We start from the raw sequence: 16356 nt of genomic DNA, 5'->3' as shown, positions 1-16356 counted from the left end.
AAATCAGAGCTGAAGCTATCCAATCCTACAGCTTCAGCTGTGGGATAAATAAAACCAGCAGGTTAAATGTTTCCCTGCTACATTTAAGCAGCAGTAGCCTGGTTTTGGCACTGCTCCGGAGGATTTATGCCTGCATGATCATAGTGGATATTTTACTCTTTAATGTTAACAGTGTTTTCATAGTATACATTTTTCTTAAATTAAAAAACAAACCATGGACTTTTAGAAAAGCTGACTCTGGCCCTTCCCTCATTCCTCTACTATCCATGGTCATTTTGCCACTGACAAAAAAAAGGAGGACCAGAGCCTTTAATTCCCTACTTTTAAGTGTTAATATATTTACAGAAGACTATACAAACAAGTGCCAAACAGCAATTACACATTATTAGAGCTACACAATATTTGTACATGTTGCTAAAACAATGCTGCTAAGTGAAGACGCTTTATTAGTTCAGAGTTTTTGGCAGCTATTATTAAAAATATATTTACCTGAAAGGAAATCCAAGTATTTCATTTTACAAATGATTTAAAATATAGCAGTAAGCAACATAAACTATTGCTTTTTATGTTTATACAATTTTTTTTTTGGCATAACACTGCCATACAGTTACAGAATTATAAAATATCTCTTTATAGTGCATTACAAATCCAGAAACTGGTTACCACTCTTACCACATACATATGGTATTGGTACTACCAAACATGCATGGCATTCTGTAATTAAACACTGCAAAGGAATACAGAGAAGAGAGCAGGACCATTCATAAAAACTGACATAGAGCTGTTCCATTTTGCAAGTAAAAATTGTTGGGCTTTGGGATTTTTTTCTTTTTACTGCACTTTTTTCTTAGAATACATTTGAACAATGAAATCTATGATATTTTCAAATTTTATCAGTGCAAAACTACACTTAATCATCTGTTGCCAAAATCAAACTCCATAAAGGGCAAATGACCGTGGAATACATTAAAACACAGAGAAAAAAGAGCAACTAATGACTAGCAAACATGCTGCAGCAGATCCCAAAAATATAAGTGCCATAACCTTTTTTACTGCAAAACAATAATTTTCACGTGGTTAGCCACAGTAGTAAGTACATTCAGTATATTTCACAATAAACTTTAGTTGATGAATATGCCACTGAACTTGTAAGCGTGGTAGGATTAAAGAGCCACATTTCTAAGAAGAGACTTCTTTCAGAACAATTTGCCAATTCTCACATTTTTATCTTACAGCAAACAGCATAATGCTTTTGAAAATAAATATAGAAGTGATTACAGTGTAAAGCCAGACGAGGTCTCTACTGAATTGATCTCTATAGCTTTTGAACTGCATTTTAGGAGTCCATTACATACAGCATGTAATAAACCTATTCTTTAAAGTAAATTCTTGCTTTCACCAAAGGTCCTAAGTAAGTGTACTTAAAAACAAGGGCTGTAAAGGAAAAACAGCTTTCAGGAAAAGAAACAGTTCATAGGCAATATCGAGCACAAAGATATTACAGAGACACAGTTTACACTCCCCTTGGAGAACTGCATCTAAATATCTGTTGGTAGTGAATCTATGGTGTTGACCATAATGTGAATTAGAGGGGGGGGGGGGGTACATGCTTAGGCCTTTTTTGACCCATCCCTCATTTTCAGACTCTGATAGCCATCAAAAATACCTTTTGAGCAGTTACTCCAGTTAAAACTGGAACTGTGAACATGTATCAAAACAAATTACCAAAATGTGGAATGATGAGTATGGTTCTCAGCAAACCCCAGAGAGTACTTCTATCTTCTACATGATCACAATGTTAGATTCATTGATGCTGGTTGCTCCAAATCCAGAGGTACCTCACTCACATGTGGGCTAGGAATAGGTTTTCCATTTGACTGATTTTGCTTTCACACCAGTAAGAAAAAAATAAATCAACCCTGGTTCTGCAGTTGGAATCTCACTTTTAACACTTAATCTACACTTTTAATACTAGTCTACAAAAGGATTTATGTGTAAAAATGTAGTCAGAAGGGACAAGTAAGGTAGCATTGAAATCAGCTTAGGAAAAGTTTCTGCCTCAGCAGACATCTTCAGCTTAAAAACAAGTATTTTGTCATTAGAATCTCCCATGGTGTTTAAAAACTGACTGGAAGTGGATTACTCTTCATCTTGCAGTACTTTTAGTAGTGTTCAAATGCAGTAGCAATTCTTGAATCGGAGACAAATAAGCGATCACCTTCTCCACACAAAACATTATTAAAACATGGAACTCAAAGCCACAAGGGAGTGTAGAGGCTGAAAGAAACCATGAGTTAAAAACCAAAAAATTCCTGGAGAAAAATGGCATCACTGTATAGTTTCTTTCTTTCACACCATCTGTTGGTGGCCACTGCTGGAGGCAGGACACAAGGCTAGAAACATCTTTGGTTCTGATCCACACTGGCAATTCTGAGGACAACATACATCATCAGCATGGTATCGTCACACTTTTATTAATGGCAAAACTTGCTTCACATACTTGCATCTTATTCATAAATACAGCTTTTGTCAAGGAAATTCAATATTATATGTTTCCTGAAAAAGTGTGGTATAAAAAAATTACATTTTCACTTAAACATGTATAACTTACTATAAATTGGGATCAGTACCATCACAACAGTCAGAAGAAGAAAGGTGTAAAAAAACCCTCCCAATTAAACAGATATACATAAATTTTATTTAAAAACAAACAAGAAATGCTTTCCCTTTAAATCCAGTAAAAGTCACTTGTCTTACCTCACTGGATCATCCATCAACATTATACAAACTTTTAAGGTCTGTAAACCTTCTGTTTATAGTACAGATATATGCAACTGCAGATTATTAGAATTATCCTGGAATAGTTCAGGGAGGCTTACACTAGGTTACATGAAATATTAACAATGATTATACAAATACCTAATACATGAGCGTGCTGCAATCTTAGAGCAGAAAACTGAGGAGCTGACCCAAGCCAGGGAACAGCTCTCAAAGGCTTATTGCACTAATTTTTAGCATCCTTCAGGATTTTGAGTAACATGAACACGAAGACCTCAGACCTGCTCCTAGATATGTGCACATGTCACTACTCTTCTGCTTTGAATGGTCTGTGCTGCACACCTCGTGTACCCAAGCCTTCAGTCTGTGCACCAACACAGTATCAGGTACTGAGGCACAGTTGTGTCTGGCATAGTAGGGCACAGAGCTGTAACTAATCTTAAAGTGCTGCATTTTTGCATGATTTGTATGATCGCCTTCACTTGCATCTGTGTACTCAGTAACATTGTTTCAAGTTGCACATTCATATCCCCTCACCAAAAGATCCTTAAAGTCAAATTCACAGGCATGTGCATGTACACACTACTCCCACTTAACAGTACCAGCGGCTACTCAGATGTACTTACTAGGAAAAGACCTTCCTATGGGAGGTTCTGTTCAATTAACATATGAACAGCTCAGATCTAGTCAAACACTGGGCCAAAATACACTACTGTAGTAAGTACACAGAAATCCCTGAATACTTAAGCATATAGCAAGACAAAAAGAAATTTAACAGTGAGCAAATGATTTGACTTTCTTTGCATACACTCAGTTCCTGAAGTAATGGTTAAACAACTATGTACTGGCATTTTTGAGAATACAATAATTTCAACACACATATATATACTGTATATAAACCTGAAAACCAATACTTAGAAACTTCAAGCACAGGGTGCTTCTGGTTGCTAAGGCCATGATTCTGTAACAAAAATGCATACAGTGCACCCACTTGGTCCTCACAAATCTCAATGGGATGCTAAACTGTATGATTGCCCTGCAATAAATCCTTCTTTTCAGTACTTACAAAATCAGAAGAAAAAATTCCTCTATGAAAAGAATGATGAACTATCACATTTTACATAGAGCAGAATTTGTTAGTTAAAGCTGAAGTGTCCCATGGGAGTAATTCTGTTGATAAAGCTGTAAAACAAGGATTAGAGAGTGCAGGAGCCCATCTGACACAAAACCCCTCACTTATATAGTCCCCACAGCTCTTTGTAGGCACTGATATGCCACTACTCTTCTATGAAAACTGAGAGAAATATATTGAGTTGTGGATTTTAAAAAAAAAGATAAAAAATTGCAGAGCTAATACAGGTGTAAGTGCCAAAGTTCTTGACAGTATTTTCAGATACCCTGGCTCCTTAAGGCAGACAGCTCTGTCAGATTAAAAGTATTTTAAGTACTTAATTACGAACATTGAACTAGTAAGCATGTGAGAGCTGTGTCACCATAACAGAATACTGCAGAGAAACCTTCTGGACGCACATCCCAAGAACTTTGTTTAAAATCAGAGCAAGATTTTCTTTTTCAGTAGATGAAAGATCTCCTGAGGTCATTGATATTCAATCAAATTACAATATAAATATAACACCTCCAGCATCCCTTATTTCACTTCAATACTCTGCATTTTCTGTAAAGTGTTGAACATTAATACTAAAGTCCATAAATTGAAGGCTCTGTACAGCTACTTATGCTATAGTTTTGTTCCTTATACACAGGGTATCAATTTTCCCTATGGTACTCAAGAAATAGCTATGTAAAAACAACTCTATGAAATTTGCATGGTTAGGCACTCAAGACTGAAAAAGTCATAGGCAGAAAATGAAGTGTCCTCCCTCTGCACACATGGAAAGGCAGAGTCCTTAACTACACAGACCAGTTTTATCACAGCATTTCCTTCCCCTTCTGTTCTGAAGGTCAAAGGCAAACACGAACAAGGGGATCCCAGTTCAAGTCCAGGGAAAAGTGAAAGGCTTCTCAGGATCTTTCTGGCCTTAAAAAAGTGGTGGCTGGAACTCTTTGGGGCATTTCTGCTCAGACAGACTTAATGCCTACTTGAATGATCTGGGTTACCCTAAAAAAAATCCATGTATGTAAGTTCCTTTCCTCACAAGTCAGCACAGAAGGAGAAATACATTTTCCTGCTTCCCTGCTTCTTTAGGATGAGAAGAGCCTAATCTTTGTCCATAGGGATCAAGATCCCTAACTGCCACTCTATTTGATCCCAAGAACCAGCGCTACCTGGGGAAAACAATGGATGATGCATTGCCATGATGGGCACTAGAAAAACAGAATACAAGACATTTTGTCTATGCTCTGATACCCCTGAAAACTTCATCATTTTGAGTTATAAGACTTGAAAAAAGTCCTGTAGTATTCTGACACTCAAACTGTAGTCAGCCTCTTGCCTCATAATATTTAATCAGAAATACATTAAAAGCAGGGGATAATACATACACTTTTAAACAGAAAATACATACAGAAGTTTTAGAGTATTTTAGGACTGTAGGAATTGTGAGTTGTACCTGCCTTATTTTTTAATGCATATTCTGCACAACTAACATGCTGGGTACTACCTTGTTTGACTTGAAGGGCAGAAAATCAGAAGCAGCTACTCAGGGAAAGCAGACAGTTCTTCAGCAGAAGCTGGGAAAGATCTCAATAGTGAAATTCCTACTTGTTGGGTCCCCAGATAAAATGCTCTGAGGGTGTATAATGTTGCTGGGCAAATCTCAGCAGTTTCCTCCTTTCTCTTCAGTCTCTAATAGTATACACAACAGACTGGCCTGCCTTAAGTTTCTGCTGATTATCAAAATAACATAAAAAACTGTGAGAGACTTATGATAGAGAGCAAAGAGAGGAAACAGACAGCTGGAAAGAAGCATCAGGACTGCCTTTGTCTTTGAGACCAGCAACGGGTGACTCTGCATTGTGCAGACCCTACCAAAACTGAACAAGAAACATCGAAGCTCAAGTAAGACCCAACTTGACATGCCTGGTGACCTTTTCTCTGATGGCTTTGCTGATTAGGCAGTGCTTTGTGATGAAGACACTGTTTTCAGCTGTCCAGAGGCTTTCCAGGTACTGAACCCAGCTGGGGATGTTGTCTTATTACAGCTGATCAATAGAGAGCTTTCAAACTGGGACCAAATTTGAGTCATCAAAGAGATGCCTCCCCCCAGATTAGTTGTAACAAATGAGTCAAGAGAAGGGAGAATTTAACAGGCACTACAAGAAGTCTAAAGTGCAACTTCCCTTGTATCCAAAAGCTGTGGATACAGTTTCTTTTTAAGTTAAAACTTTTATTCAGTGTACAGTGATTTCCAGCTGGACAGGACATGATATATGCTATCCACTGTTAAGCGCCTCCAACAAAGATGCTAATCTAAGGTAAAAGATGCTGTGCAAATACTGCTATTAATCATGACCATAGATTCCAAAAAAAAACCCACTAGGGTAAAAACTGTGTTCTTGAAATAATTTCTAGTAATTTCATAAATGGAAAACAAAACTTAAAGCAAACGTAAAAGAAACTTAAAAATTCTGATGTTCCAAGCCTTTTTAGTTGTTACACTTTAATTTTTTACTACTGCATGAATTTTAAAAAGTAGATAAGCTTTTCTGTGCAATCTGTCTGGAAAAGATAATGAATTACTTAGCTTTCAGTATGCACAATTGTTTTAAAGAGACACACCTGGCTGACTGCTGATAAACTGACGTTGAAAAAAACAAAATTCATTAACCTACAATAGAAGCCTAATCTGATGCATTTGCAACAAGCATAGTCTCGTGAACTTACACTAGATGGAAATTTCAACCAAAATGAAGGAGCAACGAATAATTTGCTTCATTCAATGTGAAACAAAGATTTTTTTAAATCTCAGACTCATGGTTTGAGCTCATCCTTAGTTTTTGTGGTGGTCCCCCCTGAAAGTGTATCCTTATCAAGGTTATCTTGTAGATCTGCTGATGTGTCATTTGAAGAATTCTCAGCGTTACATAAATCTTTCTCTGTAATTCCTGGGTGATTTCCACAGTCATTGTTCAGATTTTCATCATCTTTTTTGGAATGAGAAGCGTCCTCCTTTCTGTCTGAAGTATCATTTTCTTCTGATTTTGAAAGCTGGCTGGTATCAGTGTCACTGTTCTTTTCACTGTCGTTCTGCCTAACAGCATCACAGTTCACTTCTTGTTCAACCTGATCATTTTCTTCCCCATTTTTTGTGAATTCTACCTTTCTTTCTTCAGTTGTTTTACCAGCTGAACTTCCACTTGCCGATGTATTCTTGGGCTCTTTTGGTTTCTTATGCTTAGAAATATGACTGTTGGGAATAGAAACTGGAGATGCTGGCTTTTTATTTGCTTTGCTTCCCTCTGACTTCTGTTTTCTTGGGGGTCCCCAGATAAAATGCTCTGAGGGTGTATAATGTTGCTGGGCAAATCTCAGCAGTTTCCTCCTTTCTCTTCGGTCTCTAATAGTATACACAAAATATTCTAGAGCACTTTGCTTAATGTTGGGAATGGTATCTTCCACAAGAGCTTCATGCAAAATAAATTTTACCAGAGGAGATTTGAAACTCTCATATCCAAGTTCACCAAGACTTTTCAGAATTCGAGTGATTCTCAAGTAGTTATGTTGAGACCTTCAAAAGAAATGGGTAAAAAAATTCTATTGAATCAGAAAAAAAAACACTTTACAAACATAGAACTGGAACTGCAATTCCTCAATCCTTTTTATCACTTCAGGTATGTACTTCAGACTTCCTGTATTTTAATTTCTCAAAGCTGCTGAAGCTTACTAGCACCTCCTTTGCTAGGATGTTGTGAGTGAAAATTAGTGTTTGTAAAAAGCACTGGGGGAGAGGGCTGAGAGAACATAAAATCAAACATGCACTGATTTTTGTTCCTTGTGCTGTACGAGAAGGGCAACAAAGCTGGTGAAGGGTATGGAACCCCCAAGTCCTATGAGGAGCAGCTAAAGATAATGGGGTTATTTATTCTGGAGAAACAAAGGCTCAGGGGAGACCTTACTGCTCTCTACAACTGCCTGAAAGGAGACTGTGGCAAGGGGGGTCGGTTTCTTGTTCAAGGCAACAAGTGACAGGACAAGGGGAAATAGCCTCAGGTTGCACCAAGTGGAAGTTCAGGTTGGATATTAGGAAAAATTTCTTCCCTGAAAGAGTGGTTAGGCATTGGAACAGGCTGCCCAGGCAAATGGTAGAATCACCACCCCTGGAAGTGTTCAAAAGATGATTAGATGTGGCACTCAGTACTATGGTTTAGTTGATATGGTGGTGTTTGGTCAAAGATTGGACTCAATGATCTCAGAGATATTTTCCAACCTTAAAGATTCTATGCTGTTCTCTTTCAGGGGAGAAAACCCAGTCACTTTGTAAACTACAGGGTTTATAGTGTATTTATAGTGTAGCTACTGACCAGGGTTTATGGCACTTCACTCAAGTTATTTAAAAGCTGGGTCTCCAGTCTAGACTAGTACCTGCACTACAGACACAGTCAGTGCTGCGGGAAAAACAGGCATCTCTGCAGAGTAAGTCCCACTGTTGTAGGAAATACCTAAGATAAAATGAATGGACTGTCTTCTGGAAGTGCTTGTGAAAAGCTCTTTCCCTCGTAAAGTACACCTTAGTATGCAGTTAAACTTTTAAGTTTGAATTTTAGATTGATAAAATTAGGTAGAGAGAGTCCCAAATCCTGACTTAAAACTGTAGCTACTCACTGGAAAGAAGAGGAGTAAAAACATGCACTAACATTTTGACTTCCTGAAAGCCTGTTTCATCTGTGGCCTGAGTCTGAGGCCACACCCATTGGCTCATATAATGTTTAAGTAAAATTATTCACAAATTATTCCCACTATTCACCTGGAATCCATCAGCAATTGTACCTACAAGCTTTCATCATGACAGAAGAACAAAATGCTGCAAGAAAACAATCTGCAGCTCTAAGGTCAGAGATACAAGAAAGTGAGCTCAAGATTTGAAAGGAGGTTTTGGTACAATTAATCTCTATGAGACAAAATTCAGTGCAAACTCAGGATCCACACAATACCAATGAAAAGCAACTGATATAATTTGCTCAACATTGGGCCAAAGTTTGACTTAATGCATGTCTAAACGTTTCCAGATCAGCACTTCAATTTAAAATATTTAAATACATAGTATTTCGTGTTTTGAGGAGGGAGGGAAATCTTGTTACTTAACTTTCATACAGGTGCGGAGAATTGGATCTTTCTTAAAAAGAAGTGTAAATACAAAGATAAGCCACTTATTTTTTTCCAAGTGAGAAGCAGCACTTTGGGATTGGGTGAAAACACATACAGTCACATGACAAATTAGTTTGGAGCTGGGATCTTCTTCAGCACCATCTAAAGTGTATTTTCAAGGAATTCAATGACACCAGTCCAACTGGTAATGGGTGAGAAGAACAATCAAAAAAGGGGAAGGAGGAATGTACAGATAGATGCACAAACCAGGCATCAACTATTTATTTTTCACTTTTTTTTTCTGGCAGTCTTTGGAAAAAATATCTTTGCTTTCTCTAGAAAACAAAAGGATATAGAGATTCTATAGCAATTCTAGCAAGTCAAGTGAATGTCATTACTTACTCATTCAAATGCTGAAATCTTTCTTGCCAGTTAGCAGCTCGTGCTACGTTTCCAGTTTTATCAATTAGCTTTATTCCAAAAAACTCCAACATCATTTTGTAAGCCAAAAGGAATCTTCTAATTGCTTCTTTTGTTTTCTTGAATTCCTAATAGACAAAGAATATGTCCAAGATTCTAAGTGGTACTAAACGGAGTACTTCTGCATTGAGTAAGACAACTCTACATAACAAAAAGCAGTTATATATCGAAATTACTGTGATGGTTTGTATTGAGCTCAATTTGTATTACCTCAATTTCATATGTAGTTAATTCTTTAGCATAGAAGTTCAGACCTTGTTCCCTCAGTGGAAAAAGCCTGGTAAAAGAAGAAGCGCATTATGGCTCAGCATAAGAATACTTAATCAAATTAATGCTTTGAAACAGAAATAGGTAATAAGTGACCAACCACTGTATGTAAGTGTGGTTATGTTCCAGTTTTTCATAGTCTCCTTTCCATTTATTTAGGACTTCTTCAATATAAACCCCTGTGTAAAAATAATTTGAAAAGCTGTTAGGTAGCCATCAAAACCAGCACTCAGTTACATAAAGTACATGCCATGTTAACACAATGATACAACACGTACTTTAATTCTCTTTCAAATACTATGTGAAATAAGGTCTATTGCAGCCATACATTAATTAATTTAAATTTAAAACTAATTTATTTACTAAAACATAATTAAAAATAAGGAATTTATAAAATGTCAATATAAACAAAACCAACTGACTTATACTGGGTTACTAACAGGTGAAGGTATGTGGCAGCAACTTCTGTAAAATATATCCAAGAGTTCTCATGTCATTGATCCCTTTATAACACTGACTGGTAATTAACAAACTGCTTCCATAAAATACTTCACTGTGAATCACCTGTCATTGCTTTTACATGACAAAACTCTGCATCTATCTGTCTATCTATCTTATCCATCCATCTAATCCTCATAGAACAAAGCCTCAATTCTTTATGAAATCTCCCATACCAGGAATCTCTCCAGCTGCAAATAACATTATGATTGGGAAATCTTTCTCAACTAATGGTGGCCAAGCATCACACTGAGACTGTGCTCACGAAATTCAGTCATGGGCCAGGGCACTTTTCCAGGTACTACACAGATATACAAAGTACATAAAAGGATGATCCTTGTTCCCAAACCTGTACAATATCTTTCCATGAATGAGCACTGTGTTTTTCTCTTTCTATTCTGAAACCAACAACAGTTTTAGTACTGCTGGACAGCCTCTCCCAAAGTCAAATAGCATAGGAGCAGCCTAAAAAACCCAAAGCCTCAGGTAGATAGTCTCCTACTATACATTTAAGATGCCTCTTTCCCCCAGTGAAAATTTCCATTTGGGTCTCAATGGCAAAGGAGGACACACTTAATACTTTTATTTAAGAAGTGAAGAAAGCAGCCAGTCTAAAAGGCTACTAAGAACATGGGGTTTCCAGTGTAGGCAAGGCTGAACAGGACCATGGGAAGAGGACCTTCGCCATCACTGCATTGTATCCAACCTGTATTTCAAGTATTGGAAAACTTGTTGCTCAGTCCCAGGGCAGAGAGACAAACAGGCCAGCTCTGATCTAGAACCACAAGCTAAATCTGTAGGTCATGGAACTAAACTTCAGATCTAGTATTGCACTAGAAATGTTTTGGGGTTTTTTTAACAACATTCTCCAGTATTTCAGTCCTTAACATGGTAGCTAAGAGTCCCTCCAAACACTCTCACACATACACAGACTTGGGTCAAGGAGGGGTTACTCTTTTCCATTCTCAATACAAACTTCTGCACAACCAGAGCTCACAGCCAACAACACGTCAGCCTCTGTGGCTTATCAGCTACCTTTGACATTACTAACTGTGGCTTTCTCCTGGAATACTATGAGAAATGCTACTCTTTACAAATTTTTGGAGGGAAAGCTCCTCTACCTTTCACGACTCTCTCTACTTGTAGCTAATCCTCTTGAACTGCTCCTTCATTTTGGTCCTTAAAGGAGTTCTTCCCACAACCTTTTCTTTTAGTTTCGGATCCATATGGTTCCCAGGTTCACACAGACCTCAGTGCCCTTCGCCTCCTTTTTGTATCTGTTCTCTGTGTAATGTCTCCCAAATCTGCTACCTCTTTACTGGCCATTCACAGACCTATCTCTTCTTGCAGTCAAGCTAAAACTGACTAAAAGAATCTGCCTATGGGTATCTAGATAAAGCTCGAGTTGGTTAGCGCAAAAGTCTTATCTTTCTTTCACAACCTGAGTTATTTTCTCACTTGCTAAGGGTATTACCACTATCTTGTCTATAAACAGCTCTCATCTTCAACTTTCCTGTATGTGTATCTTTACAACCTTCTGTATAACGTTCCTTTCCATTCAGCTTCCTATCCAAACTCTCACATTTTGCATCTCAACATCCTTCTTCCTGACCTTGAAAAGTGCTTTCTTGTCATGCTTACATCTACCCTGAGTGTTGCTGAATGCAGCTACTCTGAATGCTGGTAAGACCATCTTTCTAGACTGTATCTTTTTTATACTGACCCTTTTTTTTTGCTTTGCATTCTTCCATCCTGAAACCCTGTTCTATAACATCAAACAAAAACTATACACCTTTATTTCTAAAGCCTTTGTGACCTGTCCCTTACTACCTTATCAGAACCCATTTGTTGCTATGAGACTGATTCTGTTTCCAACAGGATCCTGCCTCAGAGGCAGCTTACACGTCTCACTCCTTCTGCACTCCAACGTGCACTTTGCTATTTCCTACTGAGCTGCTCTCATTCTGAGAGGATCCTTCTGCAAACACCTTCAAAATAACCTTGTCATCATTCTTTCAAAACTCTGAAAAGCTTATTTTTGGCCTGCAATTTGTCTTTTTTGCTAACAGTTAAGCTCTCATGTGCTGAGACTCCTGTCTATCATCCTAACCAAGATTGCTTTATTGTCTCCTCCTGCTTCCTGATCTGTCTGCTACGCTCTTCTCTCTCATACGTCGACTGCAAACTCTCTAGAGTAGGGCTTGTCATCTTTCAGCTTCTCCTGTGTTTGTGTAGAATGCTGCATATGAGGTTCCTGCTCCACTACCAGAACTACTAGGGACACTGAAAAATGCCTTTGTTATTGTTACTGCAATAATCTCACACAAGATTAAAGCACATTTTTTTCCTCTTACACAGTTCTAGGGATAACACTCTTAGATTGCTGCCACTCCTATTCAAGCAGCAAGTTTGTGCAATATAGTGGAAGAACTTTATCTTTGTTTAATAAAAGGTACTGCCACTGCCACAAACCAGTGGTACTAACAACGCCCTGTACTACTTCATGCTGATAATGTCTAAGAAAAGCACCACCTCCCTAGAGTGAAAGCTAACTCTGTTTTTAAGCACAACCTGCTCTCGTGTTATCACAATGTGCTACTCCAACATGGGAGGTTCATGTTGTACAATATATTACGATACACCTTCAGTTTGCTGCAATTATCACCACTGTTTCAATTTGCTGCTATCATTAGTGAGCATTCTTTTGTTATCACCGTTACTGTCGCAGATTACTCACCATCAGGTTTAAACGGGATTTTATTTTTGTAAAACCGGAGATTGCACAAGTCATTTTGATACCGGAGATCTTTAAAGTTCTGCTAAAAGAAAGGAAATAGGACATTATCAGCCTACGAAAACCTACCAAGGCTATCCAGAAAGTGACACTGGGCTCTTTGAATAATTTAAGGACAAAAAAATTTCAGCCTTTTAGGAACCACTGAGTTCTACTCATGCACTTAAAGTCTCAGTTTAAGGATCTGGAAGTTCTTTCGAGCTGGTACCTTCTCCTACTGAGGCAGCAGCAGCATAGCAGCACCCTCCCTTCAGTCTCAGGGAACTTGAGAGACAAATAATAAGTCAGGCAAACTCTATAATCTCCCATCTTTGATATCCAAGGCACAAGCCTTTTCCTGGGCTCCTACCACAGTTCCCAGGCTTACACATCTCATGTGTTTGCATGTTTACCCAGGATGAGAAGACATTGCGTCTCTCCCACTCACATATGTTAGGCCTCTGTATCAGCTTTTTGATTCTCATTTCTTGTACTTATTGGACAACACAAAGGTTTAAGAATGTTTTTTACTGGAAAGGCAATTTTAAACCATAAAATATTCTTACTGGGTACTGGTGTCGGTACTTGTATAAATCTCTTGCTGCGTAGAAGCTTCTCTTTGGCTTGGCTGTCAGCTCAGTTCCATCACCACTCTGAAACAGTTAGAAAGCAGATAATCATCATACACAAACCCCCTAAACAGCAAATTTGTATAATATTAAAAAAATTACTTTTCATTATGGATTTCAGCAATGCAAACAAATGTAAGTGCATGTATTTGTCTACTCTTTGGCCAAACACTGAAAATTTCCCCGCCCAATACTTAACACAACACACTTTAAAGTTAAGTTAAAAAATTTAATATAAAATACAAAAGCAAGACCATGAATTATCCTTCCAATGAGGCCGAATTTGACTTAAATCAACAGGCTGATTGTCATTTCCAAATGCAAGACTTCGAAGTAATTTTGGCAAGTGCTAGCACAAGATGAAATAAGTGACTGAACTTGAAAATGCAGAGACACGACTAATTTTGAGGAGAAAATCATACTATTTGAAAAAAAAAAAAAAAAAGTCATGTGTACATAGACTTACTGCACCCTGTGGAAGAAAATGAATAGTTACTAAAAAAATTTTATTCTACTGCTTGCAATACACATGTAATAGGTTAAGGTCATGCCTAAAAGGGGAAGTTTCCTGTGATTGCACTGGGAATATGCCATTCTTATTGCCCATCCCATGGCTTATTAACTGTACATTAATGACCAACAAGCAACTATGTTCATTTCCCCTTTCACAAGACCAGCTTTCACCATACCTGCAGGCAAAACACACTTGCTTGAACAAGAAACACCCCTTGACACTTAGTTATTCGGCACTAGTATCACCATGTATCAAGCAGAAAAGGGAAAGACTCTTAGGTTTACTTAATTTTGTATGGTCTCTAAACCAAAACACGATATATATAGCAAGCTAAAAAAGGACCCAGCTGCTCCACCCTACATGGCATTCTAAGTCAAATAAAATTATTGTCAAAAGAACACTTTATTTCTTTAAGATCAGCATTTACAAAGCTTCCTACAGAAGAGAAACTCGCTCTGAAAATTCCTCACACCCACCGAGGAGTCACAATTCCATTGCCACATAGGATCCAATATTCAGATTTTCATCCTGTTTAATTAAGAGGCCACGTTCAATGCTCCATTTAAGTTAAAACACAGCCTTCCCTGGAAATAGCAGAAGCGGGAATGTCAACGACACCAAGGCCTCGATTTTCTCTCAATAATGACAGGGGAAGGGTGGGGAGAGCTAAAAACGGGCTCGTCCTTAGTGGACATGCAGCGCTGGCTGTCCCCAGCCGCTCCGAGCGCTGGGCAGCAGCGCGGGCCCGCGAGTGCCGCAGAGCAGCGGGAGCGGGGCTGCCCACACCGCGCTCGGCTCGGCTCGGCCCGTCCCCGCTCGGCCGCGGGGCCCGCGGGCAGGGCAGGACGAGGCGGGGCCGCGCCCGGCGCTGCCGGTACCTGCTCGGGGCTGGCGGCGTCCGCCTCTGCCCGCTCCGCGTCCTCCGGCGCTGGCGGGGCCGGCGGCGGCTCCCGGGGCCGGCAGTCGGCGGCGGGCGGCTCGGCCGGCTCTTCCCCGCCTCCCGCGGCGGCGCACACCCCCTTCTGCCGCCGCGGCTCCACCGCCTCGGGCTCCGAGTCGGTCTCCCAGGTGGAGTCGCAGTCCTCCACCGTGGTGGGCTCCTTGAAGCTGACCCCGCTCAGCAGGCTGCCCATCGGCCCGGAGGCCGCGGAGGCCGAGGGCTGGGAGCGGCCGCGGGCTGCCTACGGCTGCGGCATGGCGGGGCGGGGCGGCGGCGGCCGGGGCTGCTCCTCCGCCCGGCCCCAGCCCACGGACACGCGCGGGGCGGAGCTGGAGGCTCCGGGATCTCCACCAGAAACACGCGCGCCCAGCCCTGGCGGCGGGCACCGGGCGGCACCGGGCCGTTGGCACCGCGGGGTCGGGCGGGGCGACTCAGGGCCCGCCCGCCGCCGCCCGGGCGCCGGGGAAGCATCGCTCGAAGGGAGAGTGGGAGTCTCCCCTCCGAGGAGGTGCGCCCCGCGGGGATTTCGCTTCCCGGAGGCGGCCGCGGTGTCCCCTGAAGGGTTATAAGGAAAGCAAGTAGGTGCGGGTGTTCATCGAGATGAGTGGGGATGGCGGCTGCCCCAGAGCAGTGGTCTGGGGTGGAGATGCTTTGTTCAGTGACAGAAGTGGTCGTGACACCTGCAGTGTGCAAGCTCCCGCTGTCCACTAGACATGGGAAGGTTTGCGGTGAGGTAGACCCCGAGGAGTATACAGGTACTAGAGAAGACAGGAATGGAGAGGGCAGTGCTGTGGTAACCAGCCAGTTTCAGCTGCTCCTAAAACTCCTGCGAGTTTGGGGATAAAACATGATGTTCAAGTACCGATTTGGAGGGGCAGTGACAGTGTATTTTGTATTTGGCTAGCACATGCCTTTTGGACAGAAACACTGCCAGGAGAGAAGACCTGATGAGTTGATGGCTCAGCACATTGTTCCAGTGCCTACTCTCACCCTCATGCATAAAAATGTGTTCTTCATTTCTAGCCAGGGATGGTAGGCTTCAGGTCACACTCGGGGATTTCTGCCTTCTCCTTAAAGACAATTCTGTGGTGTCTGGTGACCACTCCTAAAGATGTGTATTATCATCAAGTCATCTCAGTCCTCTTCTTGGTAAACCAAGCAGGTTAAGCTTCTTCAGCCTCTCGCCATAAATTGCCTTTCACATTCCCTCAC

General features: G+C 40.5%; 1 protein-coding gene across 3 annotated transcripts; it reads right to left on the bottom strand.

Moving 5' to 3' along the window:
• Positions 1-294: 294 nt before the first annotated feature.
• Positions 295-15435, bottom strand: OGFRL1 (opioid growth factor receptor like 1). Of its 3 annotated transcripts, XM_039570106.1 has the most exons (8): positions 15083-15170; positions 14681-14788; positions 13628-13714; positions 13026-13107; positions 9891-9969; positions 9734-9800; positions 9446-9591; positions 295-7466 (listed from the first exon to the last, which is right to left on the bottom strand). In XM_039570106.1, exons 2-8 carry the CDS (start codon positions 14705-14707, stop codon positions 6710-6712), a joined length of 1245 nt encoding a protein of 414 aa, XP_039426040.1. In that variant the 5' UTR covers positions 14708-14788; positions 15083-15170; the 3' UTR covers positions 295-6709. The 3 variants fall into 3 exon arrangements, with proteins under 3 accessions (XP_039426040.1, XP_039426038.1, XP_039426039.1); XM_039570104.1 differs by lacking the exon at positions 14681-14788 and having other exon boundaries at positions 15083-15435; XM_039570105.1 differs by lacking the exon at positions 14681-14788 and having other exon boundaries at positions 13026-13104; positions 15083-15435.
• Positions 15436-16356: the final 921 nt, after the last annotated feature.

This window comes from Corvus cornix, chromosome 3, assembly GCF_000738735.6.
Source record: "Corvus cornix cornix isolate S_Up_H32 chromosome 3, ASM73873v5, whole genome shotgun sequence".
In the NCBI taxonomy this organism is placed as follows: Eukaryota; Metazoa; Chordata; class Aves; order Passeriformes; family Corvidae; genus Corvus; species Corvus cornix.
Note: the sequence above shows the minus strand (reverse complement) of the source record. Positions and strands in the feature narration are given on the sequence as shown.

Bases quoted from the DNA above. Each gene is read 5' to 3' on its own strand.
- OGFRL1 (XM_039570104.1), bottom strand. From the start codon at position 15,337: ATGGGCAGCCTGCTGAGCGGGGTCAGCTTCAAGGAGCCCACCACGGTG. The intron at 13,108-13,627 runs GTAAGAATATTT...CCTTTCTTTTAG, and splicing joins AGTACCGACACCAGTACCCA to CAGAACTTTAAAGATCTCCG. The intron at 9,801-9,890 runs GTTGGTCACTTA...TTCTTTTACCAG, and splicing joins AACCACACTTACATACAGTG to GCTTTTTCCACTGAGGGAAC.